This window comes from Candidozyma auris, chromosome 1 (genome assembly GCF_003013715.1).
Source record: "Candidozyma auris chromosome 1, complete sequence".
Taxonomy (NCBI): Eukaryota; Fungi; Ascomycota; class Pichiomycetes; order Serinales; family Metschnikowiaceae; genus Candidozyma; species Candidozyma auris.
Window position 1 is genome coordinate 2,759,869 of NC_072812.1, and position 13,199 is coordinate 2,773,067.

The 13,199-nt window shown below is 47.7% G+C and overlaps 6 protein-coding genes across 6 annotated transcripts; 2 read left to right on the top strand and 4 right to left on the bottom strand. All coding sequences in view use genetic code 12, as the record gives it.

Moving 5' to 3' along the window:
- Positions 1-1,099: 1,099 nt before the first annotated feature.
- On the top strand, positions 1,100-1,876 carry PGA6 (Pga6p; the record flags this gene model as incomplete). The annotated part of the gene is made up of 1 exon (XM_029033289.2): positions 1,100-1,876. One exon carries the CDS (start codon positions 1,100-1,102, stop codon positions 1,874-1,876), a length of 777 nt encoding a protein of 258 aa, XP_028891881.1.
- Positions 1,877-2,190: 314 nt separating this feature from the next.
- ERO1 (ER oxidoreductin) lies at positions 2,191-3,783 on the bottom strand (the record flags this gene model as incomplete). The annotated part of the gene is made up of 1 exon (XM_029033290.2): positions 2,191-3,783. The coding sequence occupies one exon, from the start codon at positions 3,781-3,783 to the stop codon at positions 2,191-2,193; it is 1,593 nt and encodes a 530-aa protein (XP_028891882.2).
- A 2,700-nt stretch (positions 3,784-6,483) lies between these two features.
- Positions 6,484-8,208, top strand: CJI96_0001277 (uncharacterized protein; the record flags this gene model as incomplete). The annotated part of the gene is made up of 1 exon (XM_029033291.2): positions 6,484-8,208. One exon carries the CDS (start codon positions 6,484-6,486, stop codon positions 8,206-8,208), a length of 1,725 nt encoding a protein of 574 aa, XP_028891883.2.
- A 216-nt stretch (positions 8,209-8,424) lies between these two features.
- On the bottom strand, positions 8,425-9,746 carry DBP3 (RNA-dependent ATPase DBP3; the record flags this gene model as incomplete). The annotated part of the gene is made up of 2 exons (XM_054702043.1): positions 8,425-9,702; positions 9,735-9,746. 2 exons carry the CDS (start codon positions 9,744-9,746, stop codon positions 8,425-8,427), a joined length of 1,290 nt encoding a protein of 429 aa, XP_054558018.1.
- An 89-nt stretch (positions 9,747-9,835) lies between these two features.
- Positions 9,836-10,069, bottom strand: CJI96_0001279 (uncharacterized protein; the record flags this gene model as incomplete). The annotated part of the gene is made up of 1 exon (XM_054702044.1): positions 9,836-10,069. The coding sequence occupies one exon, from the start codon at positions 10,067-10,069 to the stop codon at positions 9,836-9,838; it is 234 nt and encodes a 77-aa protein (XP_054558019.1).
- A 169-nt stretch (positions 10,070-10,238) lies between these two features.
- On the bottom strand, positions 10,239-11,831 carry ALP1 (Alp1p; the record flags this gene model as incomplete). The annotated part of the gene is made up of 1 exon (XM_029033293.2): positions 10,239-11,831. One exon carries the CDS (start codon positions 11,829-11,831, stop codon positions 10,239-10,241), a length of 1,593 nt encoding a protein of 530 aa, XP_028891885.2.
- Positions 11,832-13,199: the final 1,368 nt, after the last annotated feature.

Consider the following 13,199-nt stretch of genomic DNA (forward strand, 5'->3'; position numbering starts at 1 on the left):
GAATGCGACGGTGCAGAGAAGAAGCAAGTGAACCCAGGAGAACCGGGTTGCACTAGGCAACCTCCAGGCAGCCATGAGCCATAAACCAAATCCAGCAAATGTGAACTCAAAAGGACCACTCATAAAGCGTTTTGGTCAGGCAGGGGCCAGGTACCGATAGAAAACAAACTTCCAATCGTATAAACCCATTATGGCCTGTTTTCTCTCGCTTCTAAAATGGCTGCGAATTAGGGCCTCGCCTCGGATGCCTCCATACATTTCGCCAAAAACACTAAATGTGAAATACTCAGACACAAAAAACACTAAATGTGAAAAGTTCCCGGTGTGTGGAGCCTGGCCAGTTGCGTGCTACGGAATGAAAAAGGGCAATAGGTGAATTGACGTGTCGCTGTGAACGCTACCTGCTTCGTTTCTCTGGTCGAGACTTTTGCAGCCTCCGAGCAGCGCGCCCTAGGCACGGATTCACAAAGGTGGACGATTTTCGTTTCGTTCTTCTCGCGCCTCGCCCAGGCGAAAAATGGCTGCAAACTGCCAGAGAATGAAAAATGCCAGACATCGAACAAGAACTCATGCAGAGAGAGTAACGAGCAAGGTAAAAGTTTGTTTAAGGCTGTGCTGTGCTTCGCATTCCAAATAAACTATTAGCCGTTGAATTCTCCACTAAGCCCAAACTGCTGAGAGGGAGCCGTGAAGGCAAACAATTTTAGCCAGTGGTGGTCGAATTCTCGTGGGCGCTATTTGCCTGCCAATTTTCTGCCAAGGTCGCTGCCGTTTCCTTGCTCGCCTTGCTCGCCTTGCTCGCCTCGCTCCACCCTCTTCCACGCCCTCCACACTTCGCGCTTATCCGTGTTTGTTTGTTTTCATCTCGCGACACGATATTTTTCACTTACACTCCACCAACCGTCAAACACGTCAAAGCCATCTCGCCAGGGACGCTCCACCACGAAACGCTGACGCGTCAAGCAATAATGGCGGCTGCCAACGCCTCGTCTGGGAATTATAAATATCCGGTCCCCTGGCCCCTCTTGTCGTCTTTTTTCTTCTTCTCCTCATCACAAACCTACTTATCCACTTATCCCAACTTATACATTCGCTCGCCATGAAGTACTTCACCTCTGCTGCTGTTCTTGCCGGTGCCGTTGCCGCCGCCGCCGCCAATGTGTCTGACTCTGCCTCCATCGAGGTTGAGACCGTCACCAACAAGCACACCACCGAGATCACCGTCACCTCGTGCCACACTGATGGCCCTTGCCAGACCACCGTCCACCCAGCTACCCAGACTGTGGTGACCAAGACCGTTGAGGGTGTTGCTACCGAGTACACCACCATCTGTCCTGTTTCTGAGGAGGCCGCTCCTCTGACTGGCCCAGCTCCTGCTCCAGCTCCTGCTCCTTCCTCCAAGGCTCCTGCCCCAGCTCCTGCTCCAGGTCCAGGCGCTTCTTCTGCTCCTGCTGCTCCAGCTCCAGCTCCAGCTCCTTCTTCTGAGGCTCCAGCTCCAGCTCCTGCTCCAGGCCCAGGTGCTTCTTCTGCCCCTGCCGCCCCAGCTCCTGCTCCAGAGGCCTCTTCCCCTGCTGCTCCAGGTCCTGCCGGCACCACCCCAACCACCCTTGCTGCTCAGCCAACCACTCTCGAGACTTCTGCTGCTCCAGCCCCTGGTCCTGAGTCCGAGAGCGATGTCTACGTTGACCTCACCACCACCCCAACTTCTGTCACCTCTGTTGGTGTCGAGCACACTTCTTACGCTCAGGAGACCTTCACCTCTGTCCAGCTGCCAGGCGGTAACGGTACCGCTGGTGTTTCTACTTTCGAGGGTGGTGCCAACAAGCAGGCTGTCGCTGGTGCCGCTATTCTCGGTGCTGCCGCCTTGTTGTTGTAAGTTGAACACTCTCTTTTCTCTAATTACATAAGCTTAGAGCCGGCTTTTGGGTTTTCGTGCATTCATAAAAATACAGGATTATTTCGTTGACATGTTGTAGATTCAAGTTTTAAGTTGTAAAAATAATATCTCAGGATAAGTTTAATTCAACACTGCCACAGTTTTAGACCAACAATTACGACCTACATGTATGTGAATGGACAACTTGTACCATATAAAAAGCAAATCTAACACGGTATTCTATAAATTTTGCATTGCCAGAGTCGTAGGACCCCATTTTTTGTTCGATGCAGAGACTATGCTGTACCACCCTCTTACAACTCATCCTTGAGGTTCGTCTTGCCCTGAGGCACGTAAATAGAACGTCCGACGTAAACATTCCACCACCCATTGACATAGTAAATCACGTATTCCCACAATCTCTGTGGGAATCTGTAATATATGTCCCACACAACCCATAATGCTGACTTCACATCTTCTAGTTCTTCCCAGAATCCCTGGGTGCGGCCCTCGACGTTGACAATCTTGCCCTCATCAAGGGTGCCCTTTTCAAATGTTTTAGCTGCTTCTTTCGATTTTGTCACCGGCAGGAACGCAACAAAAGGAAACTCGATACCTTTGTCATGTAAGGGCTCGTAGTCTCCATGCTTGGCTTTGCCAGCAGCAACATCTTCTAAGTGCTGAAGATACATTGACTTGAAATTATTGATTGCCTCCACCGATTTTGAAAGACGGTCAAAAGTGTTGAAAAGTGCAACCAACTCAATGCGACGGAACTTCAACAAGTGCTGGGTGGTAGGATCTTCGGACTCGAAAAGAATCTTGAGTGCCGTTCCGTAACCGATAGTTTGGAGCTTGCCCCACATTCTACACCTATCACAGCCCACGCAGTCCATGATAGCACTGACGTTCTTGAAGCGGGCTCTAAATTCATTCTTGAGATCTGGTGATCCCTTTGCAGGGTCAAATAAGGAATGGGTTTCGAAAAGAACCTGCGAGCTCAAGGTATCGTTGATCTTGGAAAGCAAACGAGAATACTCCGCTGGATCAACGTTCTCGTTCAGAAGTAGCTCATTTTCTGGGGCAGATTCATGGTTCTCCTTTATGTAGTTGGGAAGAGAAACCATGTCTGATAACTTGACGATGGCCTGAGAGACCAAAGCGTAGTTGAAGTATATGTTCGAAAGTCGATCATTGAACTTGCCCACACGTTCCATGAACACCTTCAAGTCAGGACGGAACTCTTCTGTGTGAGGGTCCAAATACTCGTTTGAAAGGTGAACAGCGATGGAAGCGTGCATTCCAGAAATGAGTCTGTAGAACAAATTCTTCTCCACGCACTGCTCCGGCTCCAGGCCTGGGCTCATGGACATTGGGTTTGTATTTGGAAAACAGTTCTCGGAGTAGATGGCCTTCCACACGTCGAACGATTGTGCACCACCATAACCCGTGAATCTCTCTGGGTTCTCCTTCAAATCCACAAACACACAATTGTGGTCGTCGTCAATATGGCAGTAGTCCAAGTCCTCGCAGGTTTCCGCCTCGTCATGGGCAGAAGAAGCTCTCAGAATCTCTCCTAGCTTTGATGGTGACAAATCATCAGGCACATCCAGCCAGTTGAACTGCTCGGGAGGCAAAACTTCCACGGCGCAGTTTCTCGTGGCACAGAAGTGCTGAGCATTCCAGAACTTACACTGCTTATCCAAATCAAGCTTGAAAAAGCGGAAAAATGGTTTCTGGATTAGTTCCACCACCAGCTTGCGAAGGTCGGCATTGATTGAGTCGATATAGGAGAAGGTGGTGTTGCAGGTTGGGGTGATGATCTGGGAACAGAAGTCGGGAGAATCAAAAGGCAGAACCAGCACAGCTGCCGCTAGTGTGGCAAGAAAGAGAAGAAATAGCCTCATGGTTGGGTTTGGAAAAGGTGGTGAGTTGCAAAATCGCTGGCCTTATCAATAGTGTAAACGTCAGACGATGCAGGTCACGTGACACGTCAACGTTTTCTGCGACGCTGAAGGTGAACTACGAAGCTCTTGAGTTGCTGAGATTCTCTGGTAGTTGTGGATGCTACATCTAGTGGCTTCCAGTAGATTCGTTAAAAAAAAGTTATCAATTCTAAGGTGTGCTTTTGTGGTCCTGCTCAATTCGGTAGAGTCGGGTGGCGATGGAAATGGCTGCGAAAAAAAAAAAAGAACCAGAAAAAAGAAACTACAGCATGATCTTGACTGTGTTGATTTTTGAAAAAAAGAACGTATTGTGACATTATTGAAATTGTAATTCAGTCATCATATTCTGAAAATACTTGTAGCTTCGTTTCTTTTGTTTGTCTTTGGATTTGACGGCTCCGAATACGGACCACCTAAACGCATTATCCAGACACGCGATTCTAGAAAGTACCATGAGCACCGTGTTGACGTGGCACCTTGAAGCACACAGATCGTGGCAAAAACACCCGTACCCGCAAATCATGTAGTTACCTGTCAAAAGTTAGATAGGATAATCCAAGGTTTCAGCTTATTCAGAGGATTATAGTATATAGTTTAGGGTTATCAGCTTCAGCATTAGTGTGACAATAGCATAATTACAGTACATTTCTTCCATCCATTTTTTTTTTCCTTCCAATTACCTTGAAGCTCAAGGAAATTAAAACCAAAGAAACTCGACTTTGTTTCTTTTTCGCTGACACCTCCGGAAGTGGAGCAACATGCAAAGCTGGGCTGATTCCAACCACCCACCTGTTGGTAACCACAACTAATAAAGTATAACCCTATGCACAAGGCCAAATAATGAGGTGTTTTCTAAATTGGCTTGTGTGCCTTCGCCAAATGTTGCTCTTCATGTGTCTCTCGTAAATCGAGTGTTGCCTAGGAAGCTGCTGCTGATGGCTGCAAACCCGCTTAGCGCTTGCAGAAGAGGTTCCTCACTACATGCTCGAGAAGCGTGCTGATCTAAAGAAATCGGCTCAAACTGCGACACTAAAATTACATTGTAATATGTACCTAGCAATATAGCGCACGATTTCGGCTCCTTTTGCCCTGATAGCTATCTTTCAAAGTCTCGGGCAGATGTACATATACACCGTGGGTTAAGTACTTAGGGCTGTCCACAAATACTTTACTCGTGCTACAGTTGATGCAACAAGCGAGAGGGCAACTCTACTCCTTCCGAGCCATTCATGTTTCGGTTCATATGTCGTTTGATTCTTAATGGTTTTTTTTTACAACCGAAGACAAGAAGGTGTCGATTTCATGTCTAGTACGCCTCGAATAAACCAGCAGACGCCCAATGTAGCATACAAGATGAACTTTGGACCGCCAACGATGTTCAGAGTGTAATCTATGGGAAAGTATAAGCAGCTCGCATAGAGCTCCAAGCAGCATCCCAATTTTTGGAGAGCACTTTAAATGCAAGTACTAATTGACTGGCATTGACATCTCCCCACGTGTCAGAATTCGGTATGAAATACGACTTTTGCATCGACACTTCGAATGTGGCAGCACAACACAACAGACCGTGCTTTCTGCATAACCACCGGATGTCGAGCCCAGTGCCCTGTAGTGCCCTGTGCGTCGTGTTGCCTATGCCTGTGGTTTTCGGCTATACAGACTCCACCACACGGACCCCCGTATTTCGATTTGGATCTTTTCTGGCGCAGGGAACTTGATGGAGTAGGAATAACCGAGGCCAAGTGCTCTTTCGCAAGCAAATAAAACTGGCTGCCACGAGACCCCAAGCCACCGAACCTTGGCCACCGCTTTAGGAAAGTCCCGGGCTCTTCATTGACAGATCTGCATTATGGCCCATTCCACTTCCCTGGTCACACCTCCTGACTGGTACCTGTGCAGAGCAGCCTCTCAAGCAGTATGCTCAGATCCCACACTCACTCTTGCTTTCATACAATCAGTGCTTCAGCGTAGCCAACGGCTGCCTCATACCTTTATTTTTGACACATGAGTTTGACACAAGATCACAATGGCCACATGTGGTGAAAAAATAACCATAGCACCCTTAACTCCCTATTGTTACGCAACTTAACCGCTACAATCTCCATATACGCAGCCAAACCTCTACTACTTCCATATATGCAAATCCCTCACTGTGGCATAAGGCACCATTTGGATCTGCCACAGTGGTGGGGGACAATGTGGGGGGATCTGTGTGTGTGCACGTTTCGTGAGTCAACCGCTACTTTTCACGAGGTCTCTCTCACATGGGGTGCAAAAGCCTAAAGCCTGAGGCTCGCTACTGCACAACCTGTGCACTTGGCAGGCGAAAATTATCCTAGCAGCCACGGCTAAGCACCTTCCATGCATGAGGTTTATCCGGGGTGGTGCTGGAGGCCAGTTGCAAATACCATATCCTATGTTGGAGATGTGATGCACTTCATCACCAGAACTGTGTGCAAAGGGCCTCTAAAAACCTCCTTGGACCTAAATTACCTCAACTACCCCAATTTGCACCGCTTTGTCTCGGAAGCGCAATTCAGACATGTGGCTTCACGTCCTCCTTCCCGCTACCACCTTCACCTCTCCTGAGCTCGGTTATGAAGCGATCGGACTTATAAACCTGTGCTTTTCCTGCCGGGGTCTTTGAATCTTGCCCACACCATGTTGGCACACATAGTGATCCACCTACTATCGCTAGCCTCGACCCATTCCCACTCGCTATTGGTGGTCTCGACAGTGGTGTTTCTCATATGGAAGCTCTATGTTTTCCCTCTCCATGTGTCTCCGTTGAAAAACGTCCCTGGTCCATACTTCCACAGAATATCCACTCTTCCTTCCATCTGGGCCCAGTATCGACATAGGTGGGTGAGAACTATCCATGACTTGCACCAGAGATACGGCGATGTCGTCATTCTTGGGCCTCAGGAGGTCTCATGCAATGGTGACTTGCGCTACATCAACGACATCTACGTCAAGAACATGCCCAAGCTGGCCTTTTACAAGCACTTCCAGAACCATGGCTACGACAATGTGTTCAGCACAATTGAGAACGGTCCTCACTTGAAGTACAAGAAGATGATGCTGGGTCTTTACTCGAAGCTGACGATCCTCTCGAGTCCGGCTACTCGAGAGCTTCTCGTGCTGAAGGCTCGTGCGCTCGTGGACCGTGTGCACTTGTCCTCGGTTACCGCTTTGGATCCTGATTGGATCAATGCTCGTCTGGAGCTCAATCACAACGGGAAAGGATACAAGGAAGGGTCAAATGAATGGTTCAACCAAAAAAATAAGGTTACTGGCATTGGGATCGATGTTTACCTATTATTTGGTGCTCTTGCAATGGATGTGATTTCGGCGTTTGAGTTGGGGGTCAAGAACGGCACTGACTTCCTCAATGACGCATACAGAAGGCAAGTCTTGGTAGATTTCAGAACCAAGGAGCTTACGACCCTCGGCTCGATGCTTTTCCCGCTGCTCTCCTGGCTTCTTGCTGGCCCAAGAATAGCACAGGCACTGAAATCTGTCGAGCGATGGCTTCTTTCCACTTTCAGAAACGCTGAGCTCGATCCAGAGGTCTCCAGACCCACTACATTTTCTACCCTCAAAAAAAACGGTGTTACCGGTAAAAAGGCGTACTCTTTCCTCAGTGATAATCTCATTGCCGGCCACGAAACCTCTGCAATTGCACTCACATACATCTGCTATGAGCTTTCACGTCCAGTAAACCGATACAGACAAGAGCTTCTTCGGAACGAGATCCAAAGTGTTTTCGGCCCTCCCGACAGAGGCAGAACTCTTGACGCCATCGAGCAGATTGACCAACTTCCGTACATGGAAGCTGTCCTCAAGGAAAACTTCAGAGTACATACTTCAGGTGCTGGATCCATGCCCAGAGTGACTCCCTCAAGCTACGAAGTTCACACCTCCAATGGTCCGGTGAGCTTGCCTAAAGGCACAACTGTTCTGTGCCAGGCGTACTCCTATCACCGCAAAGAGGACATATTTCCACATCCTGACCGTTGGATTCCTGAAAGATGGCTACCTCAGCCAGGTGAGACCGAAGCAGCCTTCAAGATAAGGAAGACGCACATGGCAAAGCATCTTTTGCACTTTGGTAAGGGCATTCGTATGTGCTTGGGGAAAGATTTGGCTCTCATTGATATTAAGTTGGCATTGGCGAACTTGTACTGGCGCTACACTTCTCAAATCTGCTCAGACTGGTGTGAAGTTACTCATTACGATGATGCCGTGAAAGTAGGCAATGAGGTTAGGCTAGGCGATGCATTACCAGCCCAAAATACCGATGAGGAAATGATGGGAATGGTCGATGGGTTGTCGGCAAAACCTCGCTGTGACGAATGTTGGCTCGAGTGGGTTGAGGTGCACTGAAGAGAGATGGACCCAGAGATTTAATTTGCAACGTTAAAAATATCCCAACCAAAATGGGATTTATACAATCTATAGACTATGATCATTCGTAACTACCGCTTGTAGCCTTGTGGATCACTGGCTTAGCCATCGAAGTATCTACAACTTAGCTTCTATCGGGTCTCTTATCTAGAATTATAGTACATAAGTGCAATGGGGAAAGGTATCATGCACCACCTAATCATCGAACTTGATTTTCTTAGATGTCTTCGACATGTCGACATCCTTGTAAAAAGCACCGTATACTGAGTGTGTCTTTTTCTTGGTGTGGCCACCGAATTTGAGCAATTCATCTGGCACAGGCTGGTTGGCGCCACGTAAGATGTTGATCAAAGCACCGCTCAAGTGCTTCTCGTGCTCGGTGAATAGCGTATGAGCAGTACCTGTCCGTCCAGCTCTACCAGTTCTACCAATTCTGTGGACGTAGTCTTCCGCTGTAAGAGGAAAGGTCAAGTTGATCACAACCTTCATATTGGGGATATCGAGACCTCTTGCAGCAACATCAGTAGCCAATAATAAGTTTGACTCGCCATTCTTGAAAGCATTGAGGGCAGCTGTTCTTTGCTGCTGGGAAAGATCACCATGGATAGCCGCAACGTTGAAACCGCTTCTTTGCAAAGATAGTTCTACTCTGGAGGCCTCTTTTTTGTACAAGGCAAAAATGAGAATCTTGTCGTCCTTCTTAGGTCCAGACTGGTACTTCCTGATCAACTGTATGAGCTTTCTCTCCTTCTCTCTGGGCTCCATCACCTCTACTATCTGGGTGATTCTCTTATTGGCTGAGAGCTCATCTCTCTCTCCAATGGTAACTTTCACGGGCGAAGTCATGAACGCAGAAGCCAATTCTCTCACCTCCTTTGGCCAAGTGGCTGTGAACATCAATGTCTGGCGTTTCTCTCTTGGAGGACACAGGCCAATGATCTGCTTGATGTGCTCTTCGAACCCTTTATCAAGCATTCTGTCGGCTTCATCAAGCACCAAATAATCGATCGAGGACAAGTCTATCAGACCGTCTTCAAGCAAATCGACCAATCTACCGGGCGTAGCGACCACAATACCTGCGTTCTTTATCTTGTCAACCTGATCCTGCTTGCTCACACCACCGTACACAGCCACACAAGAGATGCCAGAAGACTTCGTCAAATCGACCAAGTTGTCGTAGATCTGAAGGGCCAATTCTCTGGTGGGCGAAAGACAAAGGACCTTGAGGCCCTTCTTGTTCTCTTTGATGATGCTGTTTACGGCTGGCACACCAAAAGCAAAAGTCTTACCAGAACCGGTCTCAGCAACACCTACAACATCATTTCCACTAAGCAAAAATGGCCAGGAGGCGGCCTGAATCGGCGTGGGCTTAGGGAACTTGGTGATGACCTTCTGAACCTGCTCCTCGAGCTTGACATGAGAAAACGACAAAAGTGGACGCAAGTTCAAGCCATGAGGATCCTCGATGGCAACCTCGTTGGTCTTTAAGAAGTCTTGGATTTCACTTTCAGAAACATTGCTGAGAGACGATGTTTGAGTGTATGCTGACGAGCCAGTAGATGAAGGCTTCGAAGAGATGGTCTCAGAAACAGAAGGTTCCTCTTCTTTAGAAGTTTTCTTTCTTCTCTTTCTTCTCCTTCTTCTCCTTCTTCTCCTTCTTCTCCTTCTTGTCCTTCTTCTCCTTTTTCTCCTTCTTGTCCTTCTTCTCGCTCTTGTCCTTCTTCTTCTCCTTCTTAACCTCTTTCTCTTCCTTCTCCATCAACTTCTTCTCTCTCTTCTCTTTTTTGGCCTTTTGCTCAGGCTCAGCCTCGAGCTTCCTCTTTCTGTCTTCTTTGGCCATGATGAGGTAGTAGTATGCTCTTCGCGCATCTCATCTCTTGTGAGTTTTTCACTTATGCGATCTACTACCCAAATACAATAAAAATTAACCTTGTAAATAAAAATCTAGAAAACAAGAATTCTTCGTGTGAAGAACTACTACAACTCTATGCTATGTGCTTGACGTGACCTCAATCTAGATCCTTTCTGCGGCCCTCGTCAAGGTCCACTTCTCGCAAGTTCACCCACTTGGTCTTGTTCCAGAACTTCAACCATAAGGCAAGAACGAAAAAGAAGGGGATCAAAACGTACGCGTCCACAAAATCCTTGGCTGAAAATGGCTTGAATGTCGACCAGCCCTGAATAAGCAACAAGAAAACATTGAGAAAGAGACCCGCAATCGGGAGGTATGGGTACCACCAGCCCTTGTAAGGAAGGCTCTCCACAGAACGGCCTCCAAGACGCCAGGCTCTTCTAAAACGTAAATGGTAGAGGTTTACAGATCCCCAGCAAATGAACACGGCCACACCGGAAATGTTCACAATGTACTGGTAAGCCTGGGCAGCGCCAGTAGAAACATTCATCAAAGATATAAGACCAAAGGCGTTCATCAAGATGACAGCAAAGTAAGGCACACCCATGCGGTTCACCCTGCTCAAGAATTTGGGCGCAGAGCCCTCGTTGGCCAAGTGAACAATGGTTCTGGAGCCAATGTAGATGGAACTGTTGATGGCAGAAATACAGGTGACAATGATGAATGCGTTGATCAAGTGCCTGCCGCCATTCCAGCCAGCGTTACGGATGGCAATGGTCATCGGAGACTTGAGGGTCGAGCCGTCATTCAAACCTGGGTCATTGTAAGGCACAGTCATACCGTAAAATAGGGCGATTCCCATATACACAATGATGATACGAACAAACGTTTGCCTGATAGCGTTTGGGATGGCTTTCGAAGGATTTCTGGTTTCGGAAGCAGCAATGGCCACCGACTCCGTCCCGGAATAAAAGGTGGAAGCGAACACAAATGTCGACACCACAGACTTAAACCCGTTAGCAAGAGGACCTGGATCGTTCCAGTAATGAAAACCAAACGCAGAGGTTCCCTTGATACCACCGGAAACGTAGACAATGGAGAAGAGGTAGAAGGCAAAAATGCCCACAATCTTGGTCAAGGCGAGCCAGAACTCGGCTTCGCCAAAAGTAGCAACCCCGAGAAATTGAAACGCCAAAAACGCCGCCCAGAAGATCAAAATGTACCCGTATAGCGGGATCTGTGGTCCCCAGCCAACGAAAATATTGGCCACCATATTGTACTCGTTGGCAAGCACCGCCACCCAGATAATCACATAGTTCCACCCCACAGTGCCACCAATGGCCCTATCGACAAACTTGTTGCCCAAAGTGCTGAAAACACACCCAGACGGATATAGCGTAGCTAGCTCACCTAGACTCTGCACCATGGAGAAAGCAATAAGGCCAATCACACCAAACCCAATGATCAACGACGCTGGGCCCTCTCCGGTTGGCTTGGCAGCACCAACCAAAATCCCGGGTCCAATGATCCCGGCCAAGGCAATGAGCGAAATATGGCGATCTTTGAGGCCTCTCTTGAGCGCCAACGGTCTTTCCTCGTGCTCCGTGAAGTCGGAGAAAGACGCTGTATCGACTTCTTCCGCTGGATGATGTCCCCATACATCTTCTTCTTTCTTTGAGGATGTGTCAATATGACTGTTATTCGAATACGGCGGCTGGGGTTCCTGGTGGCCAGATTTGGAGAACCACATTTTCAGAGGGGTAAATGAAGAATTCTGAAGAAAAAAAAAGTGGTGATGCTCTTGTAGCAAATGAATGTATCTACCGCATCGGCTGCAATATATAGGTCGGAAGCGAGAAGACAAATCTGCAGCAGGCGCATCCAAGGAGAGGGCGAAGCCCGTAATTAAAGAGCCACACGTCCAATGACGAGCAGACAGAAGCACAAGGGAGGGAGAAGCTCCTGCAGAGAGAAAAGCTTTTTATTATACCGCCTGTCCCGCCTTAGAAGCGGTTTGCATGAGCTGGGGTGGTTTTCTTCGATGCTGCCAACCTGACGCAATTTCGCAGCCATGGGTTAATTGATGCGATAATTGTCGCAATGGTCCTATCATTGCACGTGACCGCAAATTGGTCTAGGGGAGGCGTTGTGAAGAAATGGTTGCAAAAACGAAGAAAACATGGAGGTGGTTGTACCAGGCGCCAAGAGAAAAGGTTCTGAAAATTGTTTTTTGGGGGGTCTTTTGAGGGATTTGGGGAGTTAAACGGTGCCCCTTTCGCAGCCACACTGTGAGATATGCGCGAGACTAATTTCCCAATATGGGTCAGCATGCTCTCACTGAGTGACCTAAGAGAGATAGGAATGTGGCCGAGGCTGGTGAGAGTTTTCGGTTAAAACGTACGGCTGACCAAAAAAAAAAAAAGGATAATAAAAAAAAAAAAAAAAATAAGAAGGGTGTCTAAATGCTGATATTTTCCTACTCTTATCCGTTATCCTTATATCACGCTTCTGTGGCACTGCTTGGCCGCTTTGACACAATCTTGGCTCTCTGGCCGGATTTGACCCATAGATTAATACCCATTGCATCCACAATAGGCATAGAGGCATTTTTGGTTTTGAGGGTGTTGCCTGGGGGTGAATTTTATTTCTGTTTTCAGAAGATGTGAAGAGAGTTTCTACTATTGTGAGCGAGCCGTCGACTTCATTGTTTACATTCGCTTAGCTCATTGGTTTCCGGTTTGTGTAATGTACGGTGGGGTTGCCGAGGAATGAATGGGGCAAGAAACTCGAGCATCGAGGAGCGAAAAATCTAAATGAACGGTGATAGAATTATGAGCTTTGCTTAGCTAGCATGTAGAACTGGCAAACCAATTTGTCTTGATATTCTAGTATGGTGGCTTGGAACTTTATGAGTAGTTTCACATCTTGCGATATATCTGCCCACTTCACTCTACTTCACTGACGTTGAACGGCACCCAAAACTAGGAAGCGAAACCTAAGGTTTAAGTCTGTAGGATAATTTTCTCAAAAATCAAAGCTTTAGGGCGTGAGATTCGAAGAGGATGAAGTACAACGGCCTGATCGCTTATCGCTGCACCGATGCACCACTCGACTTAAG